The sequence below is a fragment of the Oryx dammah genome, unplaced genomic scaffold, assembly GCF_014754425.2.
Source record: "Oryx dammah isolate SB20612 unplaced genomic scaffold, SCBI_Odam_1.1 HiC_scaffold_28, whole genome shotgun sequence".
Taxonomy (NCBI): Eukaryota; Metazoa; Chordata; class Mammalia; order Artiodactyla; family Bovidae; genus Oryx; species Oryx dammah.
The window spans coordinates 18,965,502-18,980,650 of record NW_024070212.1 but is presented as its reverse complement, the minus strand read 5'-3'; the positions used below and the strand labels follow the sequence as shown (position 1 = coordinate 18,980,650).

General features: G+C 42.0%; 1 protein-coding gene and 1 non-coding gene across 4 annotated transcripts in view; both read left to right on the top strand.

Moving 5' to 3' along the window:
* The first annotated feature begins 931 nt into the window (after window positions 1-931).
* TRNAG-CCC lies at window positions 932-1,004 on the top strand. The gene has a single exon. It is a non-coding gene; the product is annotated as a tRNA-Gly (tRNA).
* A 12,317-nt stretch (window positions 1,005-13,321) lies between these two features.
* Window positions 13,322-15,149, top strand: part of SETDB1 (SET domain bifurcated histone lysine methyltransferase 1) — a 29,244-nt gene continuing 27,416 nt past the window's right edge. Inside the window, exons 1-2 of one of the 3 annotated variants that reach the window (XM_040230742.1) lie at window positions 13,322-13,490; window positions 14,446-14,716. In XM_040230742.1, coding sequence (XP_040086676.1) covers window positions 14,457-14,716 — 260 coding nt within the window. In that variant the 5' untranslated portion in view covers window positions 13,322-13,490; window positions 14,446-14,456. Of the gene's footprint in view, window positions 13,551-14,445; window positions 14,717-15,149 lie in introns of all 3 variants that reach the window. The other 2 variants (XM_040230741.1, XM_040230743.1) reach the window with 2 other exon arrangements.

Below are 15,149 nucleotides of genomic sequence, written 5' to 3'. Positions count from 1 at the left end.
AGGGACTTCCCTGGTGGTCCAGTGGTTGGGAATCCACCCTGCAATGCAGGAGACATAGGTTCTGTCTCTGGTCCAGGAACTAAGATCCCCCATGCTGCGGGGCACTAAGTCTGTGTGCCACAACTAGACAGTCCATCCACCTCAGAGAAAGATCACTCATGATGCAACTAAAATCTGTTGCAATAAATAAATTAATTAAATATTTTTCTTATTATTCTTTGTCACCCTTTTCCATATTGTCCTCTTTAGAAGTCACTATGTGCGGGTTACACTTAAGAAGTATAAAGTTACTTTTTCTTTCCTTTTTAAAAAAATTAATTTTCTAATTGGAGGAAAATTGCTTTACAAGGTGTTGGTTTCTGCTGTACAAGAACGTGAATCAGCCATAATTATACAAATATCCACTCCCTCTGAAGCCTCCCTCCCCTCCCCCATCCCACCCCTGTAAGTCATCACAGAGCACCCTATGTTATATAGCTCCCTATGTTATATAGCAACTTTTCACCAGCTATCTATTTCACACATGCTGCTGCTAAGTCACTTCAGTCGTGTCTGACTCTGTGCGACCCCATAGCCAGCAGCCCACCAGGCTCCCCCGTCCCTGGGATTCTCTAGGCAAGGTAGTGTATATATGTCAGTGCTACTTTCTCCATCTCATCCCACTCTCTCTTTGCACTCTGCCCCCTCACCCCCGTGCCCACAAGTCCATTCTCTACATCTGCATCTTCCCTGCAAGGGATTGATTCCTTCCCTGCAAATAGGTTTATCAGTACCATTTTTCTAGGTTCCATATATATGTGTTAATATATGATATTTGTCTTTCTCTTTCTGACTTAACTTCACTGCATAACAGGTTATGGGCTCATCTACCTCACTACCACTGACTCAAATTTGTTCCTAAAATATCTTTATTGGGAGAGACAGAGGGACTTCCCTGGTGGTCCAATGGCTAAGACTCTGCACTCCCAATGCAGGGAGCCTGGGTTCAATCCCTGGTCAGGGAACTGGATCCTGCATGCTGTAACTAAGACCTAGAACAGCCAAATAAATAAATAAAAAGAGAGAGAGAGAATTCACTAGAAGGAAAGGAGGCACCTAGGCCACTGACAAAGGCTCAATACAGAGCTGGCTGAAGAAAATTGGTTCTAGCACGGTAAATAATAGAGACTAAAGCTCTCAGGTCCAGCCAGGCTGGGCCAAATGTTCTAGGCAACAGCAACCTCATATGGGAATGTGAACTAAGAGAGCCATAATCTTGGAATCTAAGTGTGGGGCTTAGATTCATAATCTTAGAATCTAAGTGTGAAGCTTAGATTCATAATCTTGGAATCTAAGTGTGGGGAATCTAAGTGTGGGCTTGTGCAGGTACTTGGACCAGCACAGTCACTTCCGAGGAGACTTGTATCCTTGGCGACCAGGCTGGGCCAGGCTTTAGCAGCTATACTAGATGGTATGGAAATAGAACTCTAGCCATGCACTGTTAGCAGAGACTTGATGATTATCTCTGTTTCTGATTCCTGGAAACAGGGCTTCTTCCCCCATGCCTCACTTGAGTAAATCCTCCGGATTATTTGAAAATAGAGGAAAGGAAACCAAAGGCTTCCACTGGAGATACTAGACTTTGCCTTCACCAGAACAGAGGGTGTTATACTGGTTAAACTGGAGAAAGAGATGATTTGTACCCTTATTGAGTGAAAAGAAATTCACGGTAAGGTACAGGTCAGGATAAAATAAAAGCAGATTTTGAAGCAGTATTTGAGGGTGACATGTGTTCCCCTCCAGAAGCTCAGAAATTAACCTTTACCCCACCTTCCAAAGTTAAATGAATAACTTCCTAGGTGATTCAGTGGTAAAGAATCAGCCTGCAATGCAGGAGACATAGGTTCAGTCCGTGGGTCAGGAAGATGCCCTGGAGGAGGAAATGGCAACCCACGCCAGTATTCTTACCTAAAAAAATCCCATGGATAAAGGAACCTGGCTGGTTACAGTCCATAGGGTCTCAAAGAGTTGGATACAACTAAGTGACTGAGCACGCGCGCACACACACACAAACACACACACACACAGGCCATCTAAAATAAAATGCAAGACAAACACAAGGTTAATCAGAGCATCAATATGCAGTCACAGGAGAGGCACAGATTTGACTGTTATCTTACTTTCTCCTTTAACTTATCCAAGAGGGGTGGAAATGCATCAATTAGAAGTGTATCAAATGTGGAAGCAGAGAAAGAGGAGCAACCCAAGGCAAACTCACACAGGGACAATGTGGTGAATGCTGTTTAGGAAAGAAGGCAACTTAGCCATTGGACAGCAGAATATTTCCAGTCCTGGTAGTCAGATAGTCCTTGGTGTGGAGATTCAGGGAGTTGCAGCCCACAGACCTTGAATCCATCTGGTTTTAGCGTCCACATTAGCTCTTGTTAATCTGGTGTCCTTAAATATTCCTTTTACTTACCTTAAACTGGTGGCTTAGAAATCCAATGGGTTTGCAAAGAAATTTTATTGGGCAGACCCCCTCCAGTATAATCTACAAACCTTGTGCAGGTGTGTGTTGCATTTTACATTTGATTTTTGAGTTAACATTTAAAAATTATTGTGAAAGTAATAAATGCACAGTGGTAAAATTTTTTTTTATAAATGTTACTTAAGATTAAAAATGCAGAAATTTCCTAGACACTGCCTTGTTTCACAAATCTTCTTTCCAGAGTAACTGCTATTAAAGTAATTTGTTTTTACACATATGTGTATTTTTCCAGACATTCTTCTTTCTTTTTATTTTTAAAGTAATATTTTTCAATAAACTATCCATTTTTATGCTTCAGAATTTAAAAACTATTAAATGGTGTACTATAAAAACTCTTGGAGTCAAGACTGTGGGTAAAAATATCAATAACCTCAGACATGCAGATGACACCACACTTATGGCAGAAAGCCAAGAGGAATTAAAGAGCCTCTTGATGAAGGTGAAAGAAGAGAGTGAAAAAGATGGCTTAAAACTCAACATTTAAAAAAAGAAGATCATAGCATCCAGTCCCATCACTTCATAGCAAATAGATGGGGAAACAATAGAAACAGTGATAGACTTTATTTTCTTGGGCTCCAAAATCATTGTGGACAGTGACTGCAGCCATGAAATTAAAAGACACTTGTTCCTTGGAAGAAAAGCAATGAAAAACCTAGACAGTATATTGAAAAGCAGAGCCATTTTTCTGCCTACAAAGGTCTGTATAGCCAAAGCTATGATTTTTCTGGTAGTCACGTATGGATGTGAGAGCTGGACAATAAAAAAGGCTGAGCACCGAAGTGATGCCTTCAAACTGTAGTGCTGGAGAAGACTCTTGAGAGTCCCTTGGACAGCAAGGAAATCAAACCAGTCTGTCCTAAAGGAAATCAGTCCTGAATATTCATTGGAAGAACTGATGCTGAAGCTGAAGCTCCAATACTTTGGCCACCTGATGCAAACAGCTGACTCATCTAAAAAGACCCTGATGCTGGGAGAGATTGAGGGCAGGAGGAGAAGGGGACAACAGAGGATGAGATGGTTGGATGGTATCACCAACCCAGTGGACATGAGTTTGCGCAAACTCCGGGAGAAGGTAAAGGACAGGAAAGCCTGGTATGCTGCAGTCCAAGGGGTTGCAGAGTCGGACACAACTGAGTGCCTAAACAACAAAACTCTTACTCCCACCCTTGTTCCCACCTTCAATTTGCCCTTTCCAGAGACAACCAGTATTAATTTCTTAGGTATCCATCCAGTGATATTTTACATATATGTATAAAAATGTGTATTTTTGCTATTATTTAACTAAGGGACTTCATTTGTGGTCCAGTGGCTAAGTCACCATGCTCCCAATGCAGAGGACCCAGGTTCCATCCTTGGTCATGGAGCTATTTCCCACATGCCGAAACTAAGAGTTCACACGCCACAACTAAAGATCCTTCATGCCACAAAAAAGATCGAAGATCCACATGCCTTGGGATCTAACTAAGACCCAGCACAGCCAAATAAAGAAATAAATATTTAACAACTAATAGCATGGTATATATTGGAGAAGGAAATGGCAACCCACTTCAGTGTTCTTGCCTGGAGAATTCCAGGGACGGGGGAGCCTGGTGGGCTGCAGTCTATGGGGTCGCACAGAGTCGGACACGACTGACATGACTTAGCAGCAGCAGCATGGTATATGGGGCTTCCCTGGTAGCTCAACTGGTAAAGAATCTGCCTGCAATGCAGGAGTCCTGGGTTTTATCCCTGGGTAGGGAAGATGCCTTGGAGGAGAGCACAGCAACCCACTCCAGTATTCTCGCCTGGAGAATCCCCATGCACAGAGGAGCCTGGTGGGCTACAGTCCATGGGGTCCCAAAGATTTGGACAAGAGTCAGGGACTAAGTACAGCACAGCACAGCAAAGCATGGTATATACCATGTTCTGCACTTGTTTTTCTCATTTAATCATGTATCTTGAAGATCACTTCATATTAATGCACAAAGAGCTTCCTTAGCCTTTTTTTTTTTTTTATAACACTGCTGAAGAGTATGCCCCTTTTTGGGTGTGCTATAGTTTGTTTAATGAACACTTGCTGATGACAATTTATTTTGTTTCTAAACATTTTATTTCAGATAATGTTGCAGGAGATAATTTAGCACTTTATGTCATTTCAAAGGTATGTAGTTTAATTCCTAGAAGTTGAGTTGCTGACAGAGTATTGTAGAATTTACAAAACAAGTTTTTTATTTTTTATTTTTTTGGCAAACTGAGTCTTGGTTGCTGCCCGGGCTTTTCTCTAGCTGTGACAAGTGGGTGATACTCTCTGGTTGTGGTGTGCAGACTTTTTATTGCAGCTTCTCTTGTTGCTGAGAGTGTGGTCTAGGGTGTACAGGCTTCAGTAGCTGTGGCACATGGGTTCAGTAGTTGTGGCTCCCAGGCTCTAGAACACTGTCTTAACAGTTGTGGCACACGGGCTTCGTTGCTCCGTGGGATATGGAATCTTCCCGAATCAGGGATCAAACCCACCTTCTCTGCATTGGCAGGCTGATTCTTTACAACAGAGCCACCAGGGAAGTCAGAATTTACAAAATTTTTTAAACTACTTGTGAATAATCAAAACTCAGAAGCTTGCATACAAAAAAAAAATCGGCTTTTAAGATCCCTTGAAAAATTGAAGATCTGGCAGCACCATATGTGCCACACAGGAGAAAAATTAGCTAGAGCTAAATGTCAACTGCTCCTTGTCGGTGAGATATGTATTTCCCGAGTGACCACAGTTCTGTCTCACCCGGTTTTGCTCCATTACATTACTTTCCTGATGTCTGAAACCCTGTGAGTTTTTAATCCCTATGTTCCTTTGTTTTGATTCTGAAATTATGCAGTAACCTTCAGATTATGATTCTATTTCCCCTAAGTCTGCCTGCAAGGAAAGGATCATTTGGCATTCCAAGGTTTTGGCCCCTACACTACGATATCTCATGATCAAGTAATAAGTAGCATATGTTTGTGATTTTTCAACGTATAACAATAGATTATAGGTGTGAATGTGTTGAGCACACCAATATGAACACTGACATGAGTACAGGTGTATCCATTATTTATTTCATATTATTAAGCTGGCAATTCAATTCAGTTCAGTCGCTCAGTCATGTCTGACTCTTTGCGACCCCGTGGACTGCACCACACCAGGCCTCCCTGTCCATCACCAACTCCCAGAGTTTACTCAAACTCACGTCCGTTGAGTCAGTGATGCCATCCCACCATCTCATCCTCTGTCATCCCCTTTTCCTCCCACCTTCAATCTTTCCCAGCAACGGAGTCTTTTCAACTGAGTGAGTTCTTCACATCAGCTGGCCAAAATATTGGAGTTTCAGCTTCAATAAGCTGTCTTATTACTATTATTTTCAATATTTTGTAAATTTTAATAAGGTTGGACTTACTTGGTTGTCCAGTGGTTAAGTCTCCACATTTCCATTGCAGGAGGCACAGGTTCAATCTCTGGTCAGGGAACTAAGATTCCACATTCCATGGGGTAAGGCCAAAAAAAACCCAAAACTGATTTATACCAATAGGTCATTACATTGGATTACATCTAAAATAATAAAGAATATTAAAAATAATGTAATTTATATCAGGGCCTGATTGTCTCTGACAGGAGTTACTCTTCAATCCTTAACAAACAGAAAAAGCCAGAGTTTGGCTCCCTAACTATTGTCCTGGAAAGGATTATACAGCTCAAACCTGCCTTTCCTACAGTGTTTCTCAAATTTTAGTGAACAGGGACTTCCCTGATGACACAGTGGATAGGAATCCACCTTGCAACGCAGGGGATACTGGTTCAATCCCTGGTCCGGGAAAAGCCCACATGCTGCAGAGCAGCTAAGCCCCAGTACCACAATTACCGAGGTCTCACCTAGAGCCTGTGCTCCACAGCAAGAGCAGCCACTGCAATGAGAAGCCTGAGTATCACAATGAAGAATAGCCCCTTGCTCGCTGCAATTTGAGAAAGCCCAAGCACAGCAACAAAGACTCAGTGTGGCCAAAAATAAAATAAATAATTTTTTTTAAAAAGCGTTAAAAGAAAAAATTTAGTGAACAAATTACCTGGCAGTCTACTAAAATTCAGATTCTGATTCAGCACTCCATGAGTTGGGGCCAGAGATTTAGGGTCTCTAGCAGGCTCCCTGACTGCATGTTTAGCAGCAAGTCCTCATAAGACACTTCCCTGAGTCCCACCGCTGATCTATTGGACTAATTGCTTCAGCTTCTCAGGGCAATGAAGAAATCAGATTGGAATACGATGCTCCAAATTGCTTCTGTTTCTCTTCAACATCCCCATTCCTTACTTCCACCCTCAGCCCACCCACACACATATCAGAAAATTGAACGAATCTTAACAGGAACATAATCAGGGCAGAGCAAAGATTTCCCTTTAATCATCACAAACTCCAGAGTACTGCATGTATGGGATAATAGGTCAGTTGCTAGAGGAAACAAAGATAATTAAGATAGGAACTCAGCCTTGAGTTGATCACAAACCAGTAGAGGAAACACACAGACCCAGATAACTCATGACAGGAAAAGAATTAAGGCAATGGAAGCACAGAGGCAAGAGTTGATTCCACAGGGGTGATGGTCCCAGGTACATTGCATTGGGTTGGGTTTGGGTCCAAGTTATGTCATTTAGGATCTTTTGTTGCAGGGCACACTCTCTCTGTGGCATCCGGGCTCTCTGGTTGTGGCACATGGGCTCCAGAGCACATAGGCTTAGCAGTTGCTCTGAGGTATGTGGGATCTTAGTTCCTTGACCAGGGATCAAACCCAAATCCCCTGCACTGGAAGGCAGATTTTTAACCAAGGAAGTCCCTAAAAAAGAGATTCTTAAACTCTGGTCCCTGTTCCAATAGCATGGGCAATCACCTGGGAAAATCTTAGACACACAAATTCTCAAACTCTACCCAGACCTGCTCCAAGGGTGGTATGGAGATAGCAACCTGCGGTTTAACAAGCTCTCCACGTGATGCTGATACATATTAAAGTGTGACTATGAAAACTTTACATAGAAGACATTTAGTTTGACCTCAGAGAACTAATATTTCACCAACAGAAAGGTGGGCTTCCCAGGTGGCACTAGTAGTAAGGAACCCGCCTGCCAATATAGGAGACATAAGAGACACGGGCTTGGTCCCTGAGTTAGGAGGATCCCCTGGAGAAGGAAATGGCAACCCACTCCAATACTCTTGCACGGAGAGTCCCACGGACAGAGGAGCCCAATGGTCGACAGTGCATTGTGTTTTGCCAAGAGTTGGACATGACTGAAGTGACTTAGCACACAACAGAAAGGGAAAGGTTATTCCAGGAGATAGATCACAGAGGAATGAAGATATAAAATTGAAACACATACACGTATTGGGGAAAAAGCATATAATCAGGAATGCAAAAGGAAAAATGGGAAATATGTCAGAGAGGTAAATGGAAGACAAGTTATGAAGAGCTTTAAATTTTATAAGTGAAGTTTGAACATAAAGAAAACAGTTTTAAAGCAGGGGAGTGACATGATCAAAGCCACTAATAGAACCGATCTAAAATAAGGACTACCAACCAGGAGGCTACTTCGTCCTGGCAAGAAATAAGAACTAGGGGAATTCCCTGCTGGTCCAGTGGTTAAGACTGCATGCATGCTCAGTCACTCAGTCCTGTCCAACACTTTGCAACCCCATGGACTGTAGCCTGCCAGGCTCCTCCATCCATGGGATTTCCCAACAAGAATATTGGACTCGGTTGCCATTTCCTCCTTCAGGGGATCTTCCCAACCCAGGGATCGAACTTGCATCTCTTGAAGATTCCTGCATTGGCCAGCAGATTCTTTACATTGAACCAGCTAGGAAGCCTCAGTGGTTAAGACTACAGGGGTCCAAAGCAGAGGGGGCAGGTTCAATTCCTGGTCTGGGAACTAAGATTCTACATGCTGCATGGTGTAGCAGAAAAAAAGAAAAAGTGAGAAAGAGAGAGTGAAAAGAAGGAAGCAAGAGAGAGGGAGAGAGAGAAAGGAAGGAAGGAAGGACTAAATAAAGGCAGCAGAATAGGAAATGAAGGGGGGGAAAGATATAAAAAGCATTTACAAGCTAGGATAAAAAAGCTGTATTGTATAACGGTTTAAGACAACAAGATGTAGGGCCAAACTGCCATGCTCTAACATTTTTTAACTTTGTGGTCTTGGGAGATTTATTTAATTCTGTGCCTCAGTTTTCTATCCATAAAAAAAAAATGATATATGCAGTGGAATATTATTCACTCATAAAAAGGATGAAATCTTACCACTTGTGGCAATATGAATGGACCTGAGGGAATAATGCTAAGTGAAACAATTCAGACAGAGAAAGACAAATACTGTATAATCTCATTTATATGTGGAATCTTAAAAGCAAACAAACAAAAAGACCACCAAAACCCAATTCATACTGACAACAAAGTGGTGGTTTCCAGAGATGTGGGAAGAGGTGGGTAGGTAAAATGAGTGAAGGGAGTTGAAAGGTACAAACTTCTAGTTATAAAATAAAGAAGTCATGGGGATGTAATATACACCATGGTAACTATAATTAATAATATTATATTGCATATTTAAAAGTTGTTAACAAAGAAAATCTTAAAGTTTCTCATCACAAGAAAGAAATTATGTATGGTAGCATGTTAACTAGAGTTATTGTGGTAATCATTTTGCAATATACACAAATATAAACCATTATTTTGTATATGATGTCATGAGTCATTTATATCTCAATTTTAAAATTTTACTTTAAAAAAAGGAGACAATATTATTATTGTTCCTACCTCATCAGATTGTTGTGAGAATTAAATTAAATTAACGACTGTAAAGTGCTTAAAACACTGCCTGTTATGAAGTAACCAATAAATACCGTGTGTGTGTTTTACAAGGAGTAATATGTCTAAAAGAGTCCTAGAGTCTACAGGCTCTATGGTGACTGCAGCCTTGAAATTAAAAGATGCTTGCTCCTTGGAAGAAAAGTTACGACAAACATAAACAGCATACTAAAAAGCAGAGATATCATTTTGCTAACAAAGGTCTGTATAGTCAAGCTATGGTTTCTCCAGTAGTCATGTGTGGATGTGAGAGTTGGACCATAAAGAAGGCTGAGCGCCGAAGACTGATGCTTTTGAACTGTGGCATTGGAGAAGACTCTTGAGAGTCCCTTCGACTGCAAGGAGATCAAACTAGTCAATACTAAAGGATATCAACCCTGAATATTCATTGGAAGGACTGATGCTGAAGCTGAAGCTCCAATACTTTGGCCCCCTGATGCAAAGAGCAAGTTCATTGGAAAAGACCCTGATGCTGGGAAAGCCTGTGGGCAAGAGTAGAAGGGGAACAACAGAGGATGAGATGGTTGGATGGCATCACCAACTCAATGTACACAAGTTTCAGCAAACTTCAGGAGATAGTAAAGGACAGGGAATCCTGGAGTGCTGCAGTCCATAGGGTCTCAAAGAGTTGGACACGACTTAACAACAGCAACAATACATCTAAAATTTCTACCTCAGGGACTTCCCTGGTAGTCCAGTGGTTAAGACTTCACACTTCCAATGCAGGGATGCAAGGGGCCTGTGTTTGATTCTTGGTCAGGAAACTAAGATCCCACATGCTGCATGGTGCATCCAAAATAATTAATTAATTAAAATAACATTTCTAGCTCAGGTAAGAAAATAATACAATCACGAGGTGAGTTTGGAACATTCTGAATTTCAAATATTTTGAGAAGACATTTACTTTGCTGTACCTCAATTCCTGGTGTTGTAACAATAAGAAATAGGTACTTAGCATTGTCCCAGGAAACTAGTGGACAGGTGAAATGAGCATAGGTGAAAGGGTGGTCACCAGGAGAAGAATTCAAAAACTTTGATGATCCTGGCTGCTCAGACCCTATTTTCAGTCTTACAAAGAAGGTTCCATGAACTTCCCTGGCAGTCCAGTGGTTAAAAGTGTGTTTCCACACCCTCTGACATAAATCACAGCAGGATCCTCTATGATTCACTTCCCAGAGTAATGGAAATAAAAGCAAAAATAAACAAATGGGACCTAATTAAACTTAAAATCTTTTGCACAACGAAGGAAACTATAAGCAAGGTGAAAAGACAGCCTTCAGGATGAGAGAATATAATAGCAAACGAAGCAACTGACAAAGAATTAATCTCAAAAATATCCAAGCAGCTCATGCAGCTCAAAACCAGAAAAAAATAAATGACCCAACCAAAAAATGGGCCTGAAAAACTGAACAGACATTTCTCCAAAGAAGACATACAGATGGCTAACAAACACATGAATAGATGCTCAACATCACTCATTATCAGAGAAATGCAAATCAAAATCACAGTGAGGTAGATACCATCTTACTCTGGTCAGAATGGCTGCGATCAAAAAGTCTACAAATAATAGATGCTGGAGAAGGTGCAGGGAAAAGGGAACCCTCTTACACTGTTGGTGGGAATGCAAACCAGTACAGCCACTATGGAGAACAGTGTGGAGATTCCTTAAAAAACTGGAAATAGAACTGCAACACGACCCAGCAATCCCACTGCTGGGCATACACACTGAGGAAACCAGAGTTGAAAGAGAGATGTGTACCCCAATATTCATCACAGCACTGATTTACAATAGCTAGGACATGGAAGTAACCTAGATGTCCATAAGCTGACGAATGGATAAGAAAGTTGTGGTACATACACACAATGGAATATTACTCAGCTATTTTAAAAAATGCATTTGAATCATTTCTAATGAAGTGGATGAAACTGGAGCCTATTATACAGAGTGAAGTAAGTCAGAAAGAAAAATACCAATACAGTGTATTAATGCATATATATGGAATTTAGAAAGATGGTAACGATGAACCTATATTCGAGACAGCAAAAGAGACACAAATATAAAGATCAGACTTTTGTACTCTGTAGGAGAAGGTGAGGGTGGGATGATTTGATAGAATAGCATTGAAACATGTATATTACCATATGTGAATTAGATCCCCAGTCCAAGTTCAATGCATGAAACAGGGCACTCAAAGCCAGTGCACTGGGACAACCCTGAGGGATGGGATAGGTAGGGAGGTAGGGGGGCGATTTCAGGATGGGGGACACATGTATACCCATGGCTGATTCATGTCAGTGTATGCCAGAGACCACTACAATAAAGTAATTAGCCTCCAATTAAAATAAATAATTTTTTTAAGTGTGTTTCCAATGCAGGGGGCATAGGTTTGATCCTTGGTTGGGGAACTAAGATCCCACATGAGTGCAGTATGGCCAGAAAAAGGAGAGAGAGAGAAGTTTGGCTTATACTTTTTAAATGAACTTAGGAGCACTTGGTGCAAAGATGGCTGAGCAAATTAAACTATTTAACGAACTCATTAAATTAAAGTAGTAATGAGATTCCGTGGTAGTCAATAGTGCTGATTCATCAAATACATCTGGTTCCCCATCATTCTGGGGATGAGACATGACTGTTCTTCCTGGCCCTCTCCTGTTTGGGTAGGGCCTCATTCAAGCCAGTAGCTTGAGTCATTCTAGTTGCCAGTGTGAGACTCTCTAGTGATATCTCCTTATGGCAGGGTGGCACATCAGTCTGGGTTTCTGAGTGGCTATTGTGAGCAGAACTCCACTGTTACCCTTTTAGAGATGATTATGCAGTGTGAATGAATAATATATGCTTCTTCTTGTAAACTTTTGGTGGTGTCTCCGCAACATAGCCTAGTCTATCCTGACACAGATATCATTTAAATACATATCAAATTCTTAAAAATTAAAGTTAACAAAGAGTCCTAATGAGGATGTGGGGAAAGAGACACTTTCACAGATTTGCTAGTGAAAGTAAAAATTGTTTCAACCTTTTTGAAAAGTAATTTGACAGCAGATTCTGATAAAAAATAGGGGAAAGTACATATTTTTTACCTCAGATTTCATTTTGGGGGATCTCTGTCACAGAAATAAAAGTACTACTGCCAGAGGATGTTTAATATTTACTGTTGAATTTTTGCTGTGGCTAAAAACCGAGCACAATCCAAATTTCTAAATATGATTTAACCATATTATGAAGTATTACACAACTATCAAAAAGAAAACTTTTAATTGACTTCATGGAATATCCACATGTTAAGTGAAAACAGAAACAAAAAATCCACGTTTGATCTTGTACACACAAGCCTAGAAAACTAAGTTGATATACCTCAAAGGAGCAGGGGTGGTTAAGTGATGGGTGTAGAGAAGCTATTTTCGTGTTTTTCATATTACTCCTTCCACCTGATGCGAAGAACTGACATTGGAAAAGACCCTGATACTGGGAAAGATTGAAGGCAGGAGGAGAAGGGTACGACAGAGGCTGAGATGTGGCATCACCCACTCGATGGACATGAGTTTGAGCACGCTCCGGGAGTTGGTGACGGACAGGGAAGCCTATCCATAGGGTAGCAAAGTCGGACACGACTGAGCGACTGAACGGAACTCGACTTATTACAATTTGTACGATTTATGTAACACAACAAACTCAAGTACAAGGGAGAATTCTAAACCTTAGCGGTTGCCGACTGAGCCTCGGCACAACAAACTTAGTACTACTACCTACCACCAGTTGTGGGGTGGTAGACGAGGCGGAGCCTTTCTGTAATGTACCTAAGCCACGCCCACTTTACCCGCCAATCGTTTCTCACGTGTGCCCTGGAAGGATTTTCCTTGACGCATGCGTACGCCCCTGAGTTTCCCAGCCTTCGAGGGGCGCCCTGCGGCTTTGGGTTTGACCCCATCAGGCTACCGTCGCAGCGACCGGAACGGCACCTCTGGCTTGCTTCCGGCGTCTTTTTTTTTTTTCCCCCCCCCCCACTCGCTTCCCCTTCCCTCCCTCACGCTTCTTCCCCTCCCCCTGCTCCCTTTTCTGTTTGGTTTCGTTCTTCCCTACCGAGGCCGACCCCTGTGTCGTGAGTCTGGGGTCTGGCTGGTGAGAAAGAGCCATCTTTACCTGGAAACAGGGGAGGTGTGGGAAATACTGTTAATTGAGGTATTTGGAGACCAAGGGCTTGTATGGAATGTTTTGTTTGTTGTAAGAGGTCGGGCGAGGGTGGGAAGGAGGTCTTTCCCGGAGACTAGCGGGGGCGGTGTTGAACTGGATTTGCGGGTGGGTGGGACGCACCCCTAAAATGGGTAGCGCGGGGGTGGGGCGGCGTGTGGGCTAAAGAGAAATGGAGGCAGTGAGAACTGGCCCTGGGGTCGCAGGGCATTCTGGCTTCAGTTTTGCTTTAACCGTTTGATCGAAGAAGCAGTTAACACCAGTGTGTGTTGTATGTGCGAGTATTTGAATTGTCGATTTAGGTAGCCACCTTTTATTCCCAAATTATTTTATTTCATTTTACTTTGGGAAGACCTTTTCTCCTGCAAGCTTTTGTGTACTTGTGTCTTTCAACGTGAAAGCAAAGTGATGTAAAGAGAAAAGTAATTAAAGAGAAAACAACGAATTAGGGAGTTGTAAACCAAACCTTCCCCTCCAGGTGGGGATATTTGCTCAAATTAGCATAGCGTGCAAAGATTTATCTCGTTAGTCAAGGAACACAGGTCACAGAAATATCTACCTCAATAAATTGCTTCTTTTCAGTTTCCTAAAACATTATTTTTGGTAGCTCCTTGTTGCATGATATATGTCCTCCATGCCCTGTCAAACTTTCATTTTATTCAGGCCTATAGTCTACAGCTTATAGGAGATGAGAACTCTACAAAATCTCAGCTTCAGATACTGGATAACTGGGGGATTGGTGGGGGGATGGACATGGAATCACACCTAACTACATGTATCTGAGTAACAAGTTGCTGAGTAGGAATGAGTTTTATTAGGGGACTGAAATTCTCTATTGTGGTTATGATCAACTCCAAAAGTAATTTTAGTTTCCTGCTCCATGTAGAGGACAGCAATATGTCCTCCCTCCCTGGGTGCATTGGTTTGGCAGCAGCAACAGCAGCAGTGGAATCTGAAGAAATTGCAGAGCTGCAACAGTCCGTGGTTGAGGAGCTGGGTATCTCAATGGAGGAGCTTCGACAGTTCATTGATGAAGAACTGGAAAAGATGGACTGTGTACAGCAGCGCAAGAAGCAACTAGCAGAGTTGGAGACTTGGGTAATACAGAAGGAATCTGAGGTGGCCCATGTTGACCAACTCTTTGATGATGCATCCAGGTAAGAACCACATAGGAAATAGTAAATCTGCCTATTGGCAGACATTTTAAAAATAGTATAATTGTTATGACATTGTACTTTAGAAGGTACAGACATGTAGAACCTTGCACTTCCTCAAAGGTTAAGGGCCAAAATCTAACTGCATAGTCATCATGTAATATTCATCTATCAGCGGTTAATATATGATCAGCAGTGAAAGTTAGTCACACAGTCATGTCTGACTCTTTGTGATCCCACAGACTGTAGCCCACCAGGTTCCTCCGTCCATGGAATTCTCCAGGCAAGAGTACTGGAGTGGGTTGCCATTTCCTTTTCCAGGGGATCTTCCCGACCCAGGGATCAAACCTCGGTCTCCTGCATTGCAGGCGGGTTCTTTACCATCTGAGCTACTGATCAGCAGTAGGGGAGTCCAAGTCTTGAGTCCCTTCCGCTT